This window comes from Bacillus rossius, chromosome 1 (genome assembly GCF_032445375.1).
Source record: "Bacillus rossius redtenbacheri isolate Brsri chromosome 1, Brsri_v3, whole genome shotgun sequence".
NCBI lineage: Eukaryota > Metazoa > Arthropoda > Insecta > Phasmatodea > Bacillidae > Bacillus > Bacillus rossius.
Window position 1 is genome coordinate 365,964,455 of NC_086330.1, and position 24,548 is coordinate 365,989,002.

At 41.0% G+C, this 24,548-nt stretch overlaps 1 protein-coding gene across 10 annotated transcripts in view; it reads right to left on the minus strand.

Moving 5' to 3' along the window:
• LOC134528383 (RNA-binding protein fusilli) overlaps window positions 1-24,548 on the minus strand; it is a 326,528-nt gene that overhangs the window by 150,757 nt on the left and 151,223 nt on the right. For 7 of the 10 annotated variants that reach the window (XM_063361967.1, XM_063361964.1, XM_063361963.1 and 4 more), the window contains one exon: window positions 8,727-8,870. The exons of the other annotated variants lie outside the window; for them this stretch is intronic. In XM_063361967.1, the coding sequence (XP_063218037.1) occupies window positions 8,727-8,870 (144 nt within the window). The remainder of the gene's footprint in view (window positions 1-8,726; window positions 8,871-24,548) is intronic. 10 annotated transcript variants of the gene reach the window in all.

Genomic DNA, 24,548 nt, shown 5'->3' on the forward strand with positions numbered 1-24,548 from the left:
TGTGTTTGTTTTGATAAACTTTATTCAAATAATGTGAATGGTCGATTAGGTAAGGTTAGCTACATTAAAAAAAAACTATAAAATATTTATTATGTTTGCTTAGGAATTACAAATTTAAGATGTGGCTATTCTGACCTTTGGAATCTTATTTATCAGAGTTCATATGACGACACCATCAGGTGAAAAAAAAATAGAGACTGGTTTGAATCTATGTTAAACTCTATATCAGCCCATTTTCCACAAAAATCCGATTGACTACTTTGTTTTTAAATAAAGTGTTTTGAATTTTGAAAGTGTTTTGATTTTTATTAAAGTGTTTTATTTTATGATTTGTCGCAAAAAAAATTAGGTGTAGATTGGCGGCACTTCAAAAACCGCCAAATCTGTAGCTGCGGTGGCGTTAATATATCCAAGTACCCGTGTACTTATGTGCGCGCGTTAGAAGCTGCGTAATTAAAAAAAAAAACTAATTTTGCATGCAAATTATTAAAAGAATTAATATAGAGGGTCTGGAGTGATACTATGAATACTATTTATAAATATTATAGTGTTCGAACGAACAATCCAAATACAACCTGCTGTGTAGGGTCGTGCGCTGATCTCGAAAGGCGCAACTGGTCGTCAGGCCAACCAGGCCGAAGGCACACACAAAGCACGCAGCACAGGAAGGAGGAGAAGAGAGTGCACTACTGCAAAGTGCAACGCGTGCAGTATTGCCCACTGCACGCTGTATGGAAGTCTGCGGCACGCTACTCCTCTCAAACGACAAGTCCTCTTAATGGAGGGATGTCAATCAATGGTCTAAGAAAAAAAACTTCTGCCGCCAGTGTTTGTGAAAAAACGTCACGTGTTGTCGGGAGTTATAAAAACAGGTTATCTTGGGTTACTTTGTAGTTCAAACTTGGGGAATTGGTACACCTGGCACCAAGGGTGCAGATCTGAAGGATTCTCAAGGGAGGGGAGGGGGGCGAACGGCCCAAGAGTTTTGGACGTGGTTTTAACCGACACACGTCATCTCTGGACAGGCTGCTTGTATGTTGTATACTGCCCATATGTTTGGCCTGCACGCATGTATTACGCAGAAAACTTCAAAATATACAGAAAGTTTTCCATAAGACATAGTTTTGACCTCTAACCCGTTTCACAGTCACACTTATTCAAGCGCAAGCGGGCCCTCTCAGTGAGGAGAGACCTAAGATGTACTTACATCAAGTTCTGTCCCTGCCCGAACACGCCCGAATATTCACCTTCGGGCAACCTCTGGATTTGTTTTATTTTTCCGCAGGAAAAATGAATTCAAATATTAAAAGTGGTCGGTTAGGTTAGCTACATTAAAACACTTTAAAACACTATGGACGGTTAGTTAGGTAAGAATAACTACATTAAAATAAACAGAGAAATATAAATATATATATATAAACCCGAGGTTGGCCGAAGGTGAATATTCGGGCGTGTTCGGGCTGGGACAGAACTTAATGTACATCTTAGGCTTCCCCTCAGTAAGGGGCTTCTTAATTCCAGGGGGGAGCCCCCGCCCCCCTCCGGGTTCTACGCCCATGCCTGGTACTACTTCCGTATAAGCTGTCTAATTTGAGACTAGTTGCGTGAACAAATAAAGTAGAAAACAAACTAGTTATTATAACTTATATCATCGGGAAAAGCTTTGTTTGTCGATTCGTAGTGAAGCTGTTCTTCAGATGTTTGTTCCCCCAATGAGAGAGCAGGAACTGAACGGCCTGGCGGACTGGTTGGTCGGCCATGTTCGGCAACTCGGGGTCGCGGGCTGGCGCGCCGCCCGGCGAGTTCAGTGGCCGCAAACCACGGCTCCGCGCATGCGCAGTGCGCCCGCGCCGGCGCCGGGCCCAGGGGCTGTCCTAGCCTTCACTCTCAGCTTCACTTCACACCACCAGCCGTGGCTCCATGTTCTCCGAGCACTGTCGGCTCTCGTTAGTTGAGCTAAACTATATTTAAAAAATTGGTTGTCTGTAAAGTCGGTTTACGGACGATAGTTTAACGTGACAACGTCATAACAAAACATTGATGAAATGATTGCATACTTTTATGAATAAAATTGAATCAATTTTATTGAATAATCACTATTTTGTATGGATACAAAGAAGGAGTGAAATGAAATCTACAATTTAATTGATAAATTTACTTTTATTTGCACTCATTTTTTCAAATATGTTTATTACTTTAACGAAGAGATTATTTTAACTATAACTTTTATACATGTTTATTATTTAACTTCTTCCAATCTGTGTTAATCTGTTAAGGATAGGACGATGATAGGAAAAGTAGGAAACGAATGGGAGTGTTTCAAGTTTAATGTGCCTCGAAAAAGTCAAATCGATAGTTGTTCCAATCGAGTGGAAGAGAGATAGATGCGGCGCAAGCGTACAATGAGCATAACGGGACACAGCGTGACGGTACAATGTGCGTAACGGGACACTTTTTCGTGCGTGCAGCCGGCGTTCATCGATTTATTAGACGTTTCACGTCAAAAAAATAGCACTTTATATTTTATTATCCTCGAGAACACTTCGTTTCGAGAATTTATAATTGGTTTTATTTAGTTCAATAAAAGTCTGAATTGTTTTGAAACACTTTAAAGCAAGTAATTAAATTTTTTGAATTGCATTAAAAATAGACCGTTTGTAAAACTTAACTTTTGATGTTTATGCGTCTTTAAAACTGCTTCCATAGTGGGAGCCAATTCAAAAAACGAATGATGATAATATCGGGGGATACAGCTTGGTGTTGCAGCTACATATCTATCATCTCCAACCGAAATTTAATTGCGCCACTGGATAGCTAAAGGATCAAAGAATTCGTTACGATTAAGTGAGGACTGTGACGCATCGCGCGCGGTGGAGGGGGAAGCGCCGCCATTTTGAGGTCATTTTGCTGCTTTTCGAGATTTCCATTTAGTATAATTTTTGACTCGGAGAAGCTACGATGTTCGTTTAGGTTTCAATCGTCAGATCTCGTAAAAATCTATCGATTGCATATATAAAACATTAGTGTAAAATAGTTACAGCGAATATATATGGCATTAAAATAAAATATATATATATATAATCAAAAATATATAATATCGGCCTATACGCGTCAAAAATCCAAATCCAAATACAGAGATCGTATACGGTTGGAGAGGCCATTTGTGTCGTATTTTTCGTATCACAGATCTACAATTCATGAAGTTATAACACGGTAATTATTTGTTGACTTGATTTCTTGCCTGAACCCGACGAACGGAAATAGTTGCTATCATAAACAAAACATGGAAACCTGAAGGAATTCTTAGTGTTCAAACATGATTATAACATACATAAAAGAAGCGTATTTTGTATTTTGTATAGAAAATGTTACGTACACTTTTTCACGTACAAAACATGGCCGTGTGCATGACACAGCCACACATCATTTTTTTTATCTGCGAATAATTTAAAGTTTTTTCACAAGTTACGTTTTATCGCTAGAAATTCTCTTGTGAAAATATATCAAAACAATCGTGATTGTTATAGGCCCGTAGTTTTTTATGCTTGTAATTAAGTTAACACATAGGCACATCAATATAAAAAAATCCATTAATGAGATGTTTCATATGAAAATATCTGTCACCTATTTTAGCTGTGCTAAAAACAATTATATAATAGAATGTTATTACATCAAAAAATATTATCCTGATTTTACACTTAGCTCTATTTTAAAAATTTAGCAATTATGAGGTACATGATAAACTCCTGGATGATATTTTCGTAGAATTTTGTAATTTTGTGTTTCATGTCTTACTTAACCTCATTTTCGTACATTTTCTTTCTTCAGTCCGCCATTTTATCTCGAGAGTTAAGAGGCCACTCCAGTGTTTCAGGGGCACTACGCAACCCGCGTTAACCTCATAAGATTCAATGCTATTTTCATTTTGCTTATAACTAATTAACTAATATAGATTTCGAAATGATGCTTTCTTGATATGTAAGACAACGATGCTCTTATCAAAGCCCCTTTCTTCAAAAACGTGCATAAATTATGGTTCAAACCTAGACAATACACTTATGCATATTAGTAAAGATTAGTATAAAACCATAATTTATGCACGTTTTTGAAGAAAGGGGCTTTGATAAGAGCATCGTTGTCTTACATATCAAGAAAGCATCATTTAGAAATCTATATTGGTTAATTAGTTATAAGCAAAATGAAAATAGCATTGAATCTTATGATGTTAACGCGGGTTGCGTAGTGCCCCTGAAACACTGGAGTGGCCTCTTAAGGTCAGTAGCGAGTTAACGACACCTTCAAGCCAGCCATTAAGTTAAAGACAATATAATGCGCAATAATGTCACCATTACGGCATAATGAATAGCTCTTAAATATCTTTAAGGTCAGTAGCCATGCTACCGACCTTGAGCTTAACTTACAAGTTGGCGAATGGACGCCGTGGTAAATTTACGAGTCACAAATCGTTTACTAACTTCCCTAATTTTTTTTTAACGTAATCAAACGTTTTATAGTTTGCCTGAGCAGGAACGCTAGCGCCGCACGAGTCCCTACTGTGCTTGCAAACAGCTTGCCTGCCTCGATATGACAGGGACCTTAAAATATGAGTATGTCGCATGGCGACATGTACATATTTAGTGACGCAACAAAAAGATACTTGCTGCAATTTTCAAATCCATTTTTTTCTCTCGGGTTTAATGGCTTACGTATTTTTGTTTCGTCACGGGTAACATGTCACGCTTATAAACCGCGCGTCTCTTCAACTTGTTATTGTTTATATAAATATACATATATAAATACATATATATACATATAAATATATACATATATTAAAAAATATATACATATATACACATATATATAATATATATATATAAATATATATATAAATATATACATATATAAATACGTACAAATATTATACATATTATATATGTATATATAAATACGTACACATATATACATATGTATGTAGATATATTTATGTAGGTATATATACATATATCAAGCCTCCTGACGGCTGGAGTCGTCTGCCAGCTCCACCAACAAGGGCGTAACCAGCTCACAAGAGAAGGCAGGCGGGTTGGTATTTTTCACATAGGGAGAAAGTTCAGTAGTGCAGCACGAAAATAAACAAAGGAAAAAAACATAGGTGTATTAAAAAATATTCTAACACTAGGTTGTAGGGGTTGGTTAATATTTTTTTTTTACACAACCCCTTGCTTATTGACTTGTGTTTCACGCCCTTTGGAAGGGGAGCAACTGTATCATTAATCCTCCATTCCTTTCCGAATACGCCCTTGCTCGCAACAGTTGTTAATTAAATTCGAAACCACTAGTCTCCATGCGCTTAAAAATATCCTCTATTTAAGTGGGAAACAGTTCCAAATTATTATATACTGCCCGCTCTGCAAGGCAAAACTACCGCGAGGGAAATATACTGTACGCAGTCAATGTTTCCTGGTGTTATTTAATAGTGAGCCTATGTTTATTTAGCTTTTTTACGCACACCTCATCCTCCACAACTAAACCACGTGCAGTCCAGAAAACACACATCATGATCTCTGTTTTATAATTCACTGCAGATTATTCCGACCTTACGGCCGGCATTCTCACGGTCACCTCCCATATGTGCGCCCTAATAGGGTAGGGTGGGAGTGACATTCCAGTTCGCTTTAATAAACATTCCAGAGCTTTTAAGAAAACAGAACTGTTGGGGATCGCTCCCTTTTGTTAGATCGGGAGGGTATTAGCTTTGAATATTCAAAGGTATTAGTGCTTCGGCAATGACCAGCGGCTGGGGCCACCAACCCAGAATAGTCGCCGCCTCAGCCCCTTTACCACTCTCAGCTGACCAGACAGTTGGCTGTGTCCTGAGCCCTGAGACTATCAGCACTGCCGGCGCCTTCCCCGATCTCCTAAATCACTGCAGGCAGATACAGGGATGGTTCGCCGCTGTGCCGGCTTGTATGGGGTGTGTGTCCTCCGCCAAGCGTCTTTTTATCTTTTGGGTTAAATATTTTTGTGCTGACATCATTTGTGGGTTTTTTTTTTCGTTCTCTTAGTCCATTTTTCTTTGTTTTTCTTTGTTTTTTGACCATATTCCTGTTATGGAATATTAAGTGGTGTTTATATCCTGTTGAAACAGCAATTTTTTGCTTAATTTGTGTTTTTTTCTTTTGGGTTTTTTGTATAGTTTTCTTCTACAGACATACATGTGCTTAGCAATGGCTAGAGACCTGCAAAATTAGCGGTTTCGATGGCTTTCAGGATAGACTGCACACACCCCTGTACACTCGGACAAATAACGCAAGTTCGTTGGCTGCCGACTTGTAAGTCGTCTCAGCTGGTTTGTCTGTGATTCGATCCTTCTTTGGTCGAGGGTTTATAACTGGTTGAGATTCGTCCAGATGAACAGTAAGCCAATAGCAAAAATATCTAAGAGGTACGTGTGTGTGAATTCTAGCCTATCACCGAATGAAGCCGCGAATTTTGCAGGTCTCTAGCAATGGCTTACATTAAGTCGAACCAGGAACTACGCGGCTCCCGCCGAGCCAATCAGGACGAGCGAGAGCCATGCTCCATGACGGCTGACGGAAGTCGTGACGCTCATCTCGCAAGTTTCTCCCGGCCTCTCTTTGACCCCATCTTGCTGGTAAAATTAACTTTTTTTTTGTTCCAGGGGAAATGGGGAGAAAAAAAATATATTAGTTTCTTAGCTTCTACGTCCGCCATTAGTCTCCTAAAGTGCCAGAGATGGGGGGGGGGGGGGGGGGGGGGGCCGTTTCAAGTGCCCGAAAAAATAATTTCCCTGTATTACGGCCATGTGGACTTTCTAACTAAAACAAGACAGAGCAAAAACTTATTCCAAACAATCCTTTATGTCGAATCTTAAAAAATTAAGCACTGCACAAGTTTCAAATTGTATCTCTAAATGAATGAGTGACCCCCACACGATGAACTAAAGTAGTTTTTAACAGGTTCCGCATGGAGTCCTGCCACTTGGGTAACCTGTGTATGCTACGGCTTTTGGGTTAAAAACCCATGACCTCCGCCAAATGGGCGACCACGATCGATGAGGACCCCATTGGCTAAGGAAGTTGCATTCGCGCAGTGTATTACAATTACTGGAGGACTCGAGAGTCGTTTGTTCTGCACAGTGCCGACTTAGCTCCAGCAGATGTATTCACTCCCCCTCCCCACGACTATAACACAAGACACGATAGAAAATTCCATTTTCGGGAGGGGGGGGGGGGAACGGGGGAAAAACAGTTACTGGCCACGAGTTTCAACATCCAAAACTGGCTCTTGTTTACACTTGAGCGACTCTCTGCTTACTGTCGGCGAAAACGTGGTGAGGAAGAAATAAACTGTGATTGAACACACGCCATTCCGCCAGCAGAACAAGATACCGAGTACAGCAAGTCTGTGCCCTTATCAATGGCAAGTTCAGAGCACGATACTGTAGTAAGATTGGCGACATCTTTAGCACGTTGCTGAAAAAAATAATATTTTTTTAATATCTCACGGAGTTTTGATACAATGTGACCATCCTTGACACGACACAATTCCCAGGCTACAAGTTCCCACTGTCGTTCCCATGACAAATCCAGGCAAGCTTTCACAATATCAGCGAGTTTTACTTTACTTCCAGTCCACGAATTTGGCTGGTACAACTACCTACAGCGGAGCTTATTCAGTGGAACACTTTTCATTCAGCAACATAACTATATATTTAATTGATGTCCGGTTGCAAATTGAATTTTAAGGAGCTTTTTTTTAAGTCCGAAAAACAAGATTCAGTTGGTTGTTGCATTAATATTGCATGTTCTTCTGGGGTAAAAAAATGATTTAATTTCAATATTTAAAACAATTTATTTTAAAGGCAGTATTATAAATTTCGCGGCGAAGAAAGTAAAATGAAAGCTTCATGTGAATTCCTGCATCACTGAATTACGCTCGTGTAACATAAACTGAGATATTTCCACGAACACGCCTTTTAAAATTCCAAGAAACTGGTGTTTGAGGCAGAGAATACCGCCAATGAAGCTAGAGCTTCGTACTCAGACAAGAAAGCGCCAAGGACGACATTGGCAAGTGCAGCAATTACCCCAGTCGCCTCTATGCGCGAGGCAGTAGTATACGGACTTCAAGGGTGTACGTTACAAAAACCAACCGGCTCGCTCTACGTATATTCCTAATTTATTATTTTCTATACTTTATCGACTAAAAATTATTCATATTGTCCCATTCTAGACATTTTAACAGACACAAAAAACACTTTAGAACTTAGTAAAAAAAATAAGAGAAAAGCAGCATTATACTGATTCATGGTTGGCAGCGATATGTTTCGTGTAAGTGGTTCAACAAGTCATCAAGTTGACCCCCAACTTTATATCTGGCCAGGTGTTTCTTTTTTAATTATTTTTTTTTAGGTAAACTACGTAACTGTACCATAAACGAACATACCTACATTGGGCACCCAGGCTTGTGCAGTGATACAATCAAACCACTTGCACTAAAGGAAGGTGCACAAGCTACATGATATACAGGAGATGCACAAGCTACATGATATACAGGAAATGCACAAGGTACAGGATATACAGGAGGTGCACAAGCTACATGATGTACAGGAGGTGCACAAGCTACATGATGTACAGCAGGTGCACAAGCTGCAGGATACAGGATATTCTGGAAGTAAATGAGGTACAGAAAGGCAATGTTACCTGCTGGATGGCGGACTCGAGCGGCACTCCGGTCTTCACCAGGTCCTCGGTGAGTGAGGACTGCGCCACAAGTTGCTCCGATAGCACGTTCTCGTTGATGTCGGCCATGCGAGGCTTAACCAGGTACTGCTTCATGCCCACCACCTGCCAACACCACCACATTGCACTCATACAGCTGAAACACCTGCCAACACCACCAGACTGCATTCAGACAGCTGCACCACCTGCCAACACCACCACACTGTGCTCAGATAGCTGCACCACCTACCAACAAACATCACATTGCAGTCACTTAGTAGCACCTATTACCAACACCGTCATGCTAAACTTAGTATTTATCTTACTTCCCTATGCATGAAGAGCCAAAGCCCAAAACTACTTATTCAACTCGAAAATGGCTTGATATGTAACCATTCAACATTGCCCAAAAATCGGGGTGATTAGTTTGCGAAGAAGTGTAATATTGTCGGAAAAAGATGGAGCAATGCAGTCTAAAAATAATCGGTTGTCTGTAAAGTCGGTTACGGACGATAGTTTAACGTGACAACGTCATAACAAAACATTGATGAAATGATTGCATACTTTTATGAATAAAATTGAATCATTTTTATTGAATTATTACTATTTTGTAAGGATACAAAGAAGGAGTGAAATGAAATCTACAATTTAATTGATGAATTTACTTTTATTTGCACTCATTTTTTCAAATATTTTTATTACTTTAACTAAGAGATTATTTTAACTATAACTTTTATACATGTTTGCTATTTAACTTCTTCCAATCTGTGTTATTCTGTTAATGATAGGACGATGATAGGAAATGCAGGAAACGAATGGGAGTGTTTCAAGTTTAATGTGCCTCGAAAAAGTCAAATCGATGGTAGTTCCAATCGAGTGGGAGAGAGACAGATGCGGCGCAAGCGTACAATGAGCGTAACGGGACAATGTGCGTTACGGGACACTTTTTCGTGCGTGCAGCCGGCGTTCATCGATTTATTAGACGTTGTCACGTCAAAAAAAAATTGGCTGTCTGTAAAGTCGGTTTACGGACGATAGTTTAACGTGACAACGTCATAACAAAACATTGATGAAATGATTGATCGAGAAGAAAAGGAAATATCATATTCGGCCTGAGATTGAGCCGTAAAAGGTTTTTGCAACCAAACCATTTAGGCATTAAAAATATTATATTATTTGAGGAAGAATTTTTTTTAAATTGTTCTATCTTTTGCATGATAAAATCTACCTCTGCATACTTTTATGAATAAAATTAAATCATTTTTATTGAATTATCACTATTTTTTATGGATACAAAGGAGTGAAATGAAATGTGCAATTGAATTAATAAATTTACTTTTATTTGCATTCATTAATTCAAATATATTTATTACTTTTGAAATGTTGCGTGCGCTGTATTTATTTTTACAAGTACAAAAAATTTTTTCGCAGCAGCCGGATTTCCAACCGACAATTTTTAGTCTAGGTACGCTAACCACACGCCCACGAGGCCATACTAAAATAATTTAGTTTCAGATGTTATATATATGTTTATAAAAATTTTGTTCACGGTAGGGGAATAATATTAACACGATTTTATAACAAATACGCATCCCAAATACACCAAACTTATTTATAATGTGTTACAATATTTTTTAAAACATTGTGCAAAAGATCCCGGGTGTAATTTGAATTACTACATATGTGTAACTGTAAAACACCATTGTTGGTTCAAAACGTATTTTTTCAACATTGCTTTTAAATAACCGTACCGATTGTGCTGAAAATCGGTGGACGATCGTTAAATTACATAATATTAATAATTCAAACGACGAAAATATGATTGAAAAGTCAAATCGATGGTTGTTCCAATCAAGTGGAAGAGAGATGCCACGCATGCGTACAATGAGCATGAAGAGAGCATGCGTACAATGAGCAAACAGGATACATCCGTAGTGGGACATCCGTAGTGGGACACTTTTTCGTGCGTGCAGCCGGCGTTCATCGATTTATTAGACGTTGTCACGTCAAAAAAATCTGACCCCTTGTGGACAGCATACCGTCGGGCAGTACGGTTTGAGTGGCACTCCTCTTACACAGGGCTGTAGTGTTATCTGCGGAGTGCATGTCCTGCGCAGGAGCCCGCACGTGGTACGACCCGGGGCGACGCCGCGAGGCGAGGGTCAACAGCCGGTCCTTGCCCCGCCAGGACTGCGCTGCGGGTCCGGAATAGCAAGTCCCCGCAGCCGCGAGAGCCCCTGCGCTGGTAGGCAGCCCGCCGCGCCGCGCCGTGTCCCGGGCTGCAGCCTGCCACCTCGCAGCTCTAACAAGTTCTCAGACGTTCCTCGAGACCTTTGAATATATATACTGTATAGAAGTCGCGAGTGAATAGGATTTACTCTACGTTTTTCAGAAGCGTATGATGAGCAGCTTGGGAACTTCACCGCTGCAGTGCGCTGCCGTAACGCCCTGTATCGTCTTAGTTGTTATTTACACGTTAGAGCGCAGCACTGTCGCCCGCTGTCATTCCCCGCACCCCTCATCCATCATTCACTGCAGCTCAACGTCGTTCAACAGGAGGGGGAAGGGGTGTTTGAAGAGTTCGACACTTGTCCGCTAGGGACCACCACAAGTCGATGCCCTAGAGATGGTGGCGATTGCGGCGGTGAATTAACCAACTACCTCAAAACCGTATTAGAAATTTTAACCTGGGCTGGCGACTTCTATACAGTATCTATATTCAAAGTCGAGACTAATAAGAGACAATAATAAGGGTTTAGATGTTGAATATGCCACACCTGTACCCTAACAGTATTTAAAGTGCACGATAGGGCCCTCATTTTTTTATGGCACGGATTTTGGTGTCCTATCCGTTGCCGATATGTCGGTGCACGAATTACGCGCATGCGCAGAGCTCACTTTCTCGTCGGTTTCGTCCAGACGGCGGACCCGCGTTTGGCCCCAATTGAATCCTAACGTATTTGATTTCGTGAATATCGGGGAAAGTACCAAAAATATTGGTGTTACCACATGAAACTTTATGGTAGTCAGTGGCGGATCCAAAGGGGGCACCAGGTGCAAGTGCCCCCCCCCCCCGGCCCAAAAAAAAACAGTTGTCTGCTACATTAGTATTGCCGACACAAATGATTGATTCTGAAACCAATAAAATATTTTAATATAATTAATGAATTTCCTGTAGAAACATAAAATCTGGTGGTTGGATGTTGTGTAGAGTGAGTAGATTAAATACAAATTTAGTAATTTTAAGACATTTTTCTCTGGTTATTCTGAAATCCTAGAGTGCCCCCTCCGAGGTGAACCTCTGGATCCGCAACTGACGGTAGTGAAACTATTCTGGAAAACATTTTGTACTCTTTAACGGTCAATAATCACAGCATAAAAAGTACTAGAGAAAATTAAAACACCATTTAATTCGTGCGATGGTATTGCTATCGCCAATATTTTTACCGTAACACGTGTATGGTTGCCAAACGTGCGCTGCATTGCGTTAGAACTATTCTCTAGCCTTGCGCAGGGCGCCGTTTATTAACACAGTTGTTTTTGTTCCCTTACTGGTATTCCAGTTCGTACACGTTCTGGAATAACGGCCTGAGAGTATAAGTTACGGTTGTATCCTAATAAGGCAGTGCTCATACGCTACCTTACCCGAACGTCTTGCAATACCGCTCTAAACGACCAGTCACAAAGTAGCGATGACAAAACAAATAGCGAGAATTGAGTAAATTCACACTGGGCTGTATTCCAAATACGTGCGGGATAAGTTAGTGAATAAGCACTGCCATATCGGGATACGACCGTAACCTAACTCGCGGGCCGTATTCCAGAATCTTAGTGATGGAACAGAAACGCAGCAGTTTTTACAAACGGAGCCCTGCTTGAGGCTAGACACAGTTGCACATCGTAGAACGAGCACACTACTTGAGGGAAATCTAAGATTCACAATTGTCCATTCTCAGTCCGCGTTCATGCATGTTCGGTTTCTTTACTCCTCGATTTTTCTCTTTATGTTTACCTAAAATAAACACGTCTTGAATTTGAATTTTAAATTATATTTAGAAATTTTATGTTGATTGGTTAAAACTAAGTAATCCTGAAGTAAAACCACTTTACTGTAAATAAAAAAATTAAATTCCTAATTTTTTTTTAGTTTACAATTTTATGTTAACGATTAATATTGAAAATGTGTGATATCGTGGGAATGGTCAGTTAGATTAGCTACATTCAAAATATTGTAAAATTATTGTAATGTTTGGTTAGAAATTATCAATTTAAAATGTGGCTAATTTAAAGTAACCAACTGTCATTATTTTATAGTATTTTTAATGTAGCTAAACAAAACTAACAAACTGTTCACACTAAGTATATTTAATGTAGCTTGGAGACCTTGACATCTTTCCGCGCGTTTTTATCTTAGAATATGTGCTGCAGCAGTTGCACGAGCTGGCAGCGAATTCGGAACAGTTCGAGCCACGAAATGGACAGGTGTGAACGTACTTTACGTGTGTCTCTACACATTTGTTTGTTTAACTTTACATGAGAATAATGGAAGATGACAAAATCAGCGTGTCCTATTAAGTAATTTTTCATTAAAATTTAAATGAAAATTAATGCTACCGAAAAATATTTCACTTCAATTGTGTGTGTTCTAATCTCACAATAAGAAAAAAATAATTAAGGCCCTTAGGCCTACCTTACAAATATTATTTAATATATTTTACATGAATTATAGTGTTGTACCTAATAAATTAAAACGTTTTTAAACAGATTAAAAAACCGGCTGATACTTTATGAACTAGCTACTGTCAATACTCTTGTTCCTGTGTATCACCGTATGTGTACCCAGGTAGGCGGGGGATTAAACCCCAATTCATATACTGTGTCCTTATTAAAATAATACAATATTTCTTAAGAGCATACATCAGTACGTATGACTGGCGGCCGGGACGAGGGGCCTCCCAGAAGCACCCCCCGCGCCGCTATCTCCGCGATAACCTGGCCCTCACAGGGCAAGAGCGGCGCTAGTCCCCGCCTGCAAGCACGGCGCAGGGGCCCGTCATCCAGGGTGCACGCCCCGCGCCGCTATCTCCGCGATAACCTGGCCCTCACAGGGCAAGAGCGGCGCTAGTCCCCGCCTGCAAGCACGGCGCAGGGGCCCGTCATCCAGGGTGCACGCCCCGCGCCGCTATCTCCGCGATAACCTGGCCCTCACAGGGCAAGAGCGGCGCTAGTCCCCGCCTGCAAGCACGGCGCAGGGGCCCGTCATCCAGGGTGCACGCCCCGCGCCGCTATCTCCGCGATAACCTGGCCCTCACAGGGCAAGAGCGGCGCTAGTCCCCGCCTGCAAGCACGGCGCAGGGGCCCGTCATCCAGGGTGCACGCCCCGCGCCGCTATCTCCGCGATAACCTGGCCCTCACAGGGCAAGAGCGGCGCTAGTCCCCGCCTGCAAGCACGGCGCAGGGGCCCGTCATCCAGGGTGCACGCCCCGCGCCGCTATCTCCGCGATAACCTGGCCCTCACAGGGCAAGAGCGGCGCTAGTCCCCGCCTGCAAGCACGGCGCAGGGGCCCGTCATCCAGGGTGCACGCCCCGCGCCGCTATCTCCGCGATAACCTGGCCCTCACAGGGCAAGAGCGGCGCTAGTCCCCGCCTGCAAGCACGGCGCAGGGGCCCGTCATCCAGGGTGCACGCCCCGCGCCGCTATCTCCGCGATAACCTGGCCCTCACAGGGCAAGAGCGGCGCTAGTCCCCGCCTGCAAGCACGGCGCAGGGGCCCGTCATCCAGGGTGCACGCCCCGCGCCGCTATCTCCGCGATAACCTGGCCCTCACAGGGCAAGAGCGGCGCTAGTCCCCGCCTGCAAGCACGGCGCAGGGGCCCGTCATCCAGGGTGCACGCCCTGGCTCAGTTGAGGCCGGGTATGAGGTGGAGTCTACGCCGTCTCACATTCTGCACTATCACACCACTACAATATTTAAGGGAGTAGCATCTTCACTTATTTAGCTTATAATATTTAGTCTTTTACAAATTTTTAAAAATTAATTAAAAACGTAACCATATTTTATTATTTACAATAATTTTTTTCTTCTAAATAATTCATATCTTAATGGGTTTTTTATGAACGTAAAGGAAAATTTGTATGTCGGTTTAACGTCCGAGCATGCACTGAAACAATGAAATCTTGGATTTACAGTTTATATTTAGCCATCTCAAACCCGTTTAATTTTAAGTATACAGGGTGTCTACCAGATCTAGTAAATTAAATTCCCTGATTTTTCCAGGTTTTCCAGGTCTAAAACTGAATTTTTCCAGGTTTTCTTTAACACAATTACGACATTCCAAGAAACTGAAAAAAATTGCATAATATTACATTGACGGGTTTCAAAGTATTTCAACTTACTTAAATTAGTAAAAAAATTACCTTCTTCCAAACGTGGCCAAAGTGACTCAATTGATGGCAAATAAAACATGCTGCTACAAATATTTCACACACTTCCTTTTGCAAAAAAAATTAGTAAAAGGAAGCTCCCATCAATTTCGCAGTGACTCAACTTTTGCGTCTATTGCACTTACTTCAGAACGAGCCAAATCCAACATTCGAGCCTTCTTCAACTGCAATGCCTTGATCTCCTCTTCAACTCTTCTTTTTTCTGCCTTCTTCTTGTCTGTAGCTTCCTTTTCTTTTTGTTTTGTTTGCAGGGCTTCCTTACGCCTACAACTAGCATTTCTTACATACTGCTCTACACCTCCAGAATGTTGAACAAAGTCATACATCTGTCTTTGTGCGATCAGTATTTCTTCCTGCAAGTTTTCAGTCAGCTGATTAGAATTCACTGAAAATCCTCTTTCCAATGATGCATTTCCATGGGAAAGTACAAACACCATCCTCACAAACTTTAGAAGGCCTGTTTTGGAAGCTACTGTATATGCCTTAAGAATGAGCATCCACAAGTGATCAAGGCGCCCGTCTTCTCGAGAAAAAGACGAGAACAGTGCTGCAGAATCTTGCAAGGAACATAGCAACTGATATGATCACTCAATGTTATCAGCTTCTTGTCCTCATAGCCACCTGTTTTGAAGACAACATTCTAAACTGTACTTCACACGCTGTTTCCTCACACCCGAATTTAAAGCCACAGACGGACATAAGCAGGAAATTCCCTTGGTAAGATTGTACTTCAGGGTACTTTTGTCTTGAAGTTTTTTTACCATAACCTTTAGACAAGTCCTATCATTTTTCTGTAACAGGACAGACTTTTCTGGTACTTTCTCTTTCTTGATGGCATGGCATACTGCATAACCCAACTTGATATTGTTTGCAGTCAATAGATTTTCCTGGTTATCTACATCCAATCGAGATACATTGCGTTTCTCCCTAAAGCTCTTTAGTACTTCTGGTTTCAAAATTTTCCTGCCAAAGCTAATAAAACCAGTGAATCATAGAGAAAAGGTGCCACGGGTGCTTCACTTTGGAACATTGTGAGAAACAATTTCAGCTCTGATGCCAAAAAATGGAAGAATGTCAATTTTACTTTTAGAAGATTATCTTCAAGAGCACATTTCACTACACTGAAAGAGAGAGATGAAATAGAAACTTCACTAACAAATTTCTTTAGGTGGGGTAACGTTTTCATGGCACGCTCAGCAACTGCAGTATTCCATCTGATTGCACAAAATTTCTTGGGAAAAAGCTCTGATCCAGTTATTCTAATGTAATCTGCCCTCCTTGCAGATATGTGCTTAAACAAATTAATAGTAACTGTGCTTCAAAAAACTAAAAACGTCCCATTGTGTAACAGAAATTCCAGTTTTGAAAGCACCATGGACCGTATGAAGCCCACAGCTACCAATTTCTAGCAACGATGGTGAATCTTCACCAAAAGTGTCTGTGATATGTATTTTCAACGCTAACAAAAATTTCCAGTTTACGTTAAGGGCATCCATAAATACTTAAAATTAAATGCAACTATCAGTATAATCTGAACGTGGGAAGCACATGCTGCAGCACGTCATGTCAGCAGGATAACAGACCATCTTGAACCAGTTTGTATCACGTGATTTGATGCCACTTCCGAATCCCATGGTAAATAAAAAAATTTTGACGTGGGAACTGTTCGTTATTTGCCATTCAAAAATAAAAATGGGAGGGGATTCACATGATGCCACGTCAATGCAAGCTGATCAATAAACAAAAAACGTATTGCCAACTACAACCTACCTAACAAAAATTCCCTGATTTTTTAAAAAATTCCCTAATTTTTCCCTGATTACAAAATTCCCTGATATTTCCAGGTTTTCCAGGTTTTCCAGGGTCAGTAGACACCCTGATGTATACCACTCATAACTCGGTAATAGTTATTTTCTCCCAAAGCCCTGAAGAAGTCAGGTTTAATGGATTTGGGAAAACCTAATTTCTTTTGATTTTATGAATATATACTAAAAATAAATTGTTTTAAGACAAAAGTTACATTCTAACAGTTAATCTAAAACTGTTTAACCACCTGATATGCTTGGAATGACATATGTTGCCTTTACGTTCATAAAAGAAAGCAGTAAAAAAAATACTTTCCTTGTAGAAAAAAACTTTTATAAATAATTAAATATGATTATATTATGTATTATTTTAAAAACCATGTTTAAAACGACGAAATATTAGAAGATAAATACTATACTACACCCTTAGACACGGCTTCACTCGTTATATTTATATTTTATTTTGTTTATCGCTTGTTACACTTTTATTAAGAAATACATATCTTAAAAAATGGCATTAATGAAGCATTTCACCTACGCTCCCAGCTACAGAACTCCGAGGATGAACTTCTGAGAGAAGTCGGCGTTAATTCGTTACACCCTTCATGCACGAGAGCTTCTCTTGTGTCCTTGTGATGTACTCGCTCATACTGAACAGTGGTAGCTACTTAGAATTAGCTCAAGTTGATGGAGAAAATATTACTGTTCAGTTTAAATCAGTTACGAGCAGTTTAGACAATTATTATTCCAGTGAAATTCCACTGCTAACTTGAAACCTTTCATTTTTAAGAACCGCTGATATTCTCTCTTGCGCGCTTTTCATTCGCAACTCTTGTTATCGCAAATGTTGATCAGATAACGCAATTACGAAATTAACACGGGATTAGTTATAGGCACTTACAGCAGATAACACACTCGAGAGATGTTGTGCTGAATATTTATGACGATAAAGGCTTACCCTTTTGCTGATGAGTTATATTCTGATTTGACACCCAGTATCCCGTAACGAGCTTAGCCGCGTAAACTGTTATTGCAGAGTATAGATCCAGTTTCTAAGTGCACAAAATGAATTCATTGCCCGCGGCATCGATTGATAATGCTGGCTGAACTTACAGCTAAACTTGTAGTCGATAGACATTGAGGCGTTTGCCACGCCTCCTTTTAATTTGGTAATTAATTATATCATATGTTATGATAGATTGTTTGGCACTTGGTTCATTTTCGTCTTGAAGATCGATTAAAACAAAAGCATTACGGACATTCGCGGCGCTGCGCTTGTGTGTGTTTCCGCGAGCCAACACCGCGCGGCGCGCTGAGCCTTATGACGTCATGGTGACACGTTAACCTGCGACGGTCTGCGGCTGGCGAGCGGGGAGACGGTGCTGGCGGCTGGTGGAGTCGACTTCGGCTCACGGGTGCAGGCGTGTTGCGCCGCTGCTAAAATGGAAAAGGCTGTTCCATTCACCTACGCATCGACCAGAGCCCAGCCCGGGTTATCGTCCACCACGCTGCGCAACTACAAGTAAGCCTCGACGCAACCGCTATTAACAACCGGGCACCGGGTTGGTTTTTTAAGGAAAAACTATGAGCAGAGAGACTTGACTGATCATAAACTCTAATTCATTATCTTGCTAGTTTCTTGAATCGTAATGTGGCGAAATAAACTCTACTTCTCCTTTTTACGCTACGTGAGAATTTACGTAAACTGCAAGCCAGACTTATCACGTTGCTGTGGTGCGGGATGTGAGACTCGCATAATTACGTCGAAACGAGAGTCCGGTTAGACCAGAATTTTCGGAATTGTGCCTAAATAACATTTATAGACAATTACGTCATCCAGCAGTGTAATCAACGGACCTGTTAGGGAAAAACTTAACCTTTCTAAATGTTTGTAAAATTACCCGTAATATAGTGTTTATAATATGTGATTACATTAGATGTCCTTTTCTTTAATGCGAGATCTAGATCTTCTGTAGATTTGTATAAATGGTTCTGTATTTTAATGTACCAAGCCGATGCCAAGCAGGAATATTAAATAGTAAACAGGCAGTGATGTTTTCAATTATTATCCAGGTCATTCTTTTTTGCCTAGGGACCGTACTTCTCACTGCTTTTAGTTGGTACACCCTTCTGCGGCTCCCGACTTTAAACTCGAGCGCCTTAAGTAAGGCCTCAAAACTGCGCAACTCTGCTTGTCAGAGTCGCAGACGCGGTAGTTTTCGGTGTTTAAGATACTTTTTGATTTTTTATATCACCAGTATGGCATTGGCTTGGATATATAAATTACATAAAGAGGAGATTATGACTAATTTAAAAGCTGCGTCAGTCGAGCACAGTGCGGACGAAAGCATAGATGTTTTAAGACAAAAGTTTGTGGCGCATTTGAAAGGAGAAAGAGTTTCGTGGCAAATGGAACAGGCTGAAGCGAGTGGGTCTGGCTCGCTTAGTACATATTTTCTAAAAAATAAGTTTGCTTTGCGATCACTAGAAAACGTTCCGAAACTGCAGTCAGCAAATGTAGAGGATATATTAGAGTTTTGCATGGCCGTGGACAAGCTAGCTAACGCAAATTATTTTTCCAATGAGAGCGATTTAATTTTAGCTGTTGCTTCGCGTTGCACAGGCTTAGCTTACGATATACTCATTGCGCGTTATAAGAGTCATATGTCCTGGGTTGATTGCAAGGAGGCGTTATGGGAAAATTTATGTCCTTGTAGAGTTAGAGAGGAACTTATAATAGAGAAAACCCGTCGTTTTCAAAGAAAAGGGGAAAAAACTTTGAGTTATGTACATGACATTTTGGACCATGGTTCGGCCCTTAATGTCCAAATGAGGGAAATGGAGTGGATACGGTTAGTCTTAGAAAACTTGCATCCCCACATTAGGAGGGAGTGTAGCTTTGTGGAGAGGCCCACCAACTTGTTCGATATTAGTAATTGGGCGGTGGAGGTGGATAATGTGTGTTGGGTTTCCGATTTATGCGAAGAGGAGGAAAAATCAAACATTTTAAAAGAGGGTGAAAGTAGCGTGGGGATAAATGGGGAAGCGGACTTGAATGTCACGAGAGTGGATAGGTGCAGTGAAGTTGATAAGGTGGGTGTAAAGTCCGAAATTTTCAGCATATGATCAAAGTAATAAATATAAAATTAGAAAGAAGTGCTATGCATGTGGCAGTGAGAGCCATCTCATCGCTAAATGCGCAGAGAAGAAGCAGAGTAAAGGTCAGGGGAATAACGTTAGACGAGTGTGTGGGTTTTGTGGCAAGTGGGGGCATTTGTCTCGCAATTGTTTACAAAAAAAAAGGGTTAGCTGGTTTCGTTTTGAAAATAAGCATCGTCTGGCGGTATTGAAAGCTAGAAGTAATATGTGTGTCAGGGTAAGTTTTTATGAGGAGATAGTCTCGGGTTTAATTGATACCGGGGCTAGCAATTCATTTGTACAGCAGGCGTTTTTGAGTAGGTTAATAACGAGACATCCCGAACTAAAAAAAAATTTAAAAACGGAGCCAGGGTTTGAGGTACATTTGGCTGACGGGAAAAGCCGGAAAATCTCCTTGAAAGTACGTTTGCACTTTAAAATAGGAAATTTTGCCTGGACACGTGATTTTTGGGTAATGCCTGGACTACTCGAAGAATTGATTTTAGGATGGGATTTCTTAAAGGGCACGGGAGCTATAGTGGATTGTAAGAATAGGAGGTTATGCTTCGCGTTTGATAAAAAAGTCAAAATTAGTCTTGAGGCACCCAAGAATAAATTTGAAGTTTGTTGCGGAGGTTTAAAGGGGGTGGAGGAACACTTAACAGAAAAACAGAAGGACGAAATCAGGGATATTTGTTTTCGTTATCCCGATGTAATTACGGAAAAGGTGGGAAAATGTGAATTGATGCCGTACCGGATTGAATTAATTGATCAACGTCCGGTGAGGTGTGTGCCCTATCAATGTGCTCCTCCCAAAATGCTAGTTTTTCGGGAAATCATAGATGATTTACTTAAGCAAAATGTTATAGAAGAAGCGAGTTCAGAGTACGCTTCACCCGCCTTTTTAGTAAAAAAAAAAAAACCGGGGAAGTATCGCTTAGTCTTGGACTACCGAATCTTGAATGATCGCATAAAACTAGATGGTTTCCCGCTGCCCAAGGTGGAAACTGTGCTGCAATATTTGGGGCAAGCGAAATATTTTACGGTGTTAGACCTTAATGCTGCTTTTCACCAATGCATGTTGGAGGAGAGTAGCAAGAAGTTCACGGCTTTTGTTACCCCGTGGGGACAGTACCAATGGAAAAGAGTGCCTTTCGGGGTAAATTTTGGCTCACAATGCTTATCGCGTATCTTATCTTACATTCTGAAAGAATATCAATTTAAAAATGTCATTAGTTTTCTGGATGACATTTGTATATTTTCTAATTCTTTCGAGGAACACTTGGAACATGTGGAAGGGGTTTTGCAAAAATTACGAGGTGCAGGGTTAACAGTCAATCCTGAAAAAGTTTGTTGGGCCAGAAAGAAAATTCGGTTCCTGGGTTTCATTGTTGGGGAAGGAAAAATTGTAATGGACCCTGACAAAATTGAGGCCATTGTAAATTTCGCGAGACCTCGTAATGTAAAAGGCATCATGAGATTTTTGGGCATGATGGGCTATTTTAGCCGCTTTATTGAGAACTATGCGGATTTGTGCTACCCTTTAAATAATTTAAGAAAAAAAGGGGTTATTTTTAATTGGGGTGAGGTAGAGGAGGCCGCTTTTCTCGGTTTGAAAAAAGCCATTTCCCACCCACCGGTGTTAGCGTTACCAGATTTCCAGAGGCGATTTGTAGTGCAGGTTGACGGTTCGAGTGTCGCGTTAGGCGCGGTTCTCTTGCAAGATTTTGGCAAGGGTCTACAACCCATTATGTTTGCTGGAAGAACACTTAATAGACATGAAAAAGGTTATAGCACATATGAAAAGGAAGCCCTTGCTTGCGTGTATGCTTTGGAACGTTTTGACACTTATCTAGAGCATGACGAATTTGACCTTTACACGGATAATCAGGCTTTGACCTGGTTGTTTTCGCATCCGAGACAACTAGGGAAAATAGGGCGGTGGGTAATGAGGCTCACTAGGTTTAGGTTCAAAATAATTCATGTAAAGGGAAAGGACAATGTGGTCGCGGATGCCCTTTCGCGGATGTTTGAGGAGGAAGGCGGTGAACAGGATTTGGAAGACGAGAGTGAAGTAATCAGGTGTGGGCGTTTTACTGTGGAGCCAGAACTATTCAACAAAGTAGAGGAGGTGTTAGAACAAGATTTGGAAGGGCAAAATATAATGCGGGATTTACTGCAGGGCAAAAATAAGAATTTCGTGTTAGTGAAGCATAGATTATATTATCAACAAAGTGGGAAAGAGAAAAGACTTTATATTCCTAAGCTCTTACGGCCTATGGTGCTAAAATATTATCACGATAGTGCGTTTGGGGGTCATGGAGGAGTGGACAAGACATATCATAAATTGAGAGATGAAGTCTATTGGGCGGATATGAAAAGAGATGTGCAAAATCATGTTAACACGTGTGAAAGTTGCCTGTTAAGTAAACAAACCGTAAATTCGAAATTGGGTAAATACTCCGTTTCTCTGCCCACGCGTCCCTGGGAGAAGGTTTTCATAGATATTTTTGGTCCTTTGCCTCGATCTCGAGAGGGAAATAATTGTCTTTTGATTATTGTGGATGGTTTCACTAAATTTAATTTTTTTTTACCTTTATCTGACATGAAAGCGGCGAGAATTGTCAAGGCTCTTACGCAAAGAATATGGCAAATTTTTGGAGCACCTGAGAATGTGGTTTCTGACAATGCGGCCTATTTCAATAGTCAAATATTTGGGAACATGTGTTTTCGTTGGGGAATTTGCCACATTAACACCAGCCCGCATTATCCTTGCCCAAACCTGGTAGAAAGAGTGAATAAAAATATCAAGATTGCACTTACTATTTATCATCATCAAGACCATCGCCAGTGGGATGAAAATTTGGATATGCTGAGTTTAGGATTTAACATGGCTAAACATGACGCCACTCATTTCACTCCCGCCGAATTATTTCTGGGGCGGAAAATACCACACCCTCTTTTAAATGTTTGGGGTATAGGAGAGGAATTATGGGCGATCAGTAGTCCACGTTTATTAGAAAGTAAATGGGTAGAAGCTATAAAAAATCTCCAGAACGCTCAGAATAAGGTTGCGAAACAATATAATAAGGGGCGCTTGGAAAATCCTTTTAAGGTGGGAGACTGGGTGCTCTGCAAAAGTTTTCCCATCAGTAACAAAGCGCTGCACAAAACCGCTAAATTAGAGTTTTCTTACCAGGGGCCTTACAAGGTGATAAGGCATTTAGGGGGAGTAACCGTTCTTTTGCAGCGTGTGGACAAAAGTTTTGAGACACGTAAGGCGCATATTAGTCATCTTAAGAGGTTCACACCCGATCAAAGTAAATGATTGTTTTTGCCCTTTTTAGTCATGTGAATAGAGATTTTTTTTTTAAGTATGTTGTTGTATGTTAACGAGTAAACGGGAAAGTGGCACAAAGCATTGTTTGGTCTTAATCATTGTTTTTTTTGTCTCTCTCATGTGTTTTTCTTCGCGTGTTTTCTCCCACTGTGTGCTTTTTTCTTCTTGCTTTTCTTTGAGGTCGTTTGTTTGAATGGCGTGTTTTGAGTGCTTCCCCGTTTTCTCGCCTTATGGTGGCTCGAAGCTACCTAAATTTCTTTGGTTTTTGGTGTTAATTTAGTTTTTTTTTAAGGGGGGGATATTGAGGCGTTTGCCACGCCTCCTTTTAATTTGGTAATTAATTATATCATATGTTATGATAGATTGTTTGGCACTTGGTTCATTTTCGTCTTGAAGATCGATTAAAACAAAAGCATTACGGACATTCGCGGCGCTGCGCTTGTGTGTGTTTCCGCGAGCCAACACCGCGCGGCGCGCTGAGCCTTATGACGTCATGGTGACACGTTAACCTGCGACGGTCTGCGGCTGGCGAGCGGGGAGACGGTGCTGGCGGCTGGTGGAGTCGACTTCGGCTCACGGGTGCAGGCGTGTTGCGCCGCTGCTAAAATGGAAAAGGCTGTTCCATTCACCTACGCATCGACCAGAGCCCAGCCCGGGTTATCGTCCACCACGCTGCGCAACTACAAGCAAGCCTCGACGCAACCGCTATTAACAACCGGGCACCGGGTTGGTTTTTTAAGGAAAAACTATGAGCAGAGAGACTTGACTGATCATAAACTCTAATTCATTATCTTGCTAGTTTCTTGAATCGTAATGTGGCGAAATAAACTCTACTTCTCCTTTTTACGCTACGTGAGAATTTACGTAAACTGCAAGCCAGACTTATCACGTTGCTGTGGTGCGGGATGTGAGACTCGCATAATTACGTCGAAACGAGAGTCCGGTTAGACCAGAATTTTCGGAATTGTGCCTAAATAACATTTATAGACAATTACGTCATCCAGCAGTGTAATCAACGGACCTGTTAGGGAAAAACTTAACCTTTCTAAATGTTTGTAAAATTACCCGTAATATAGT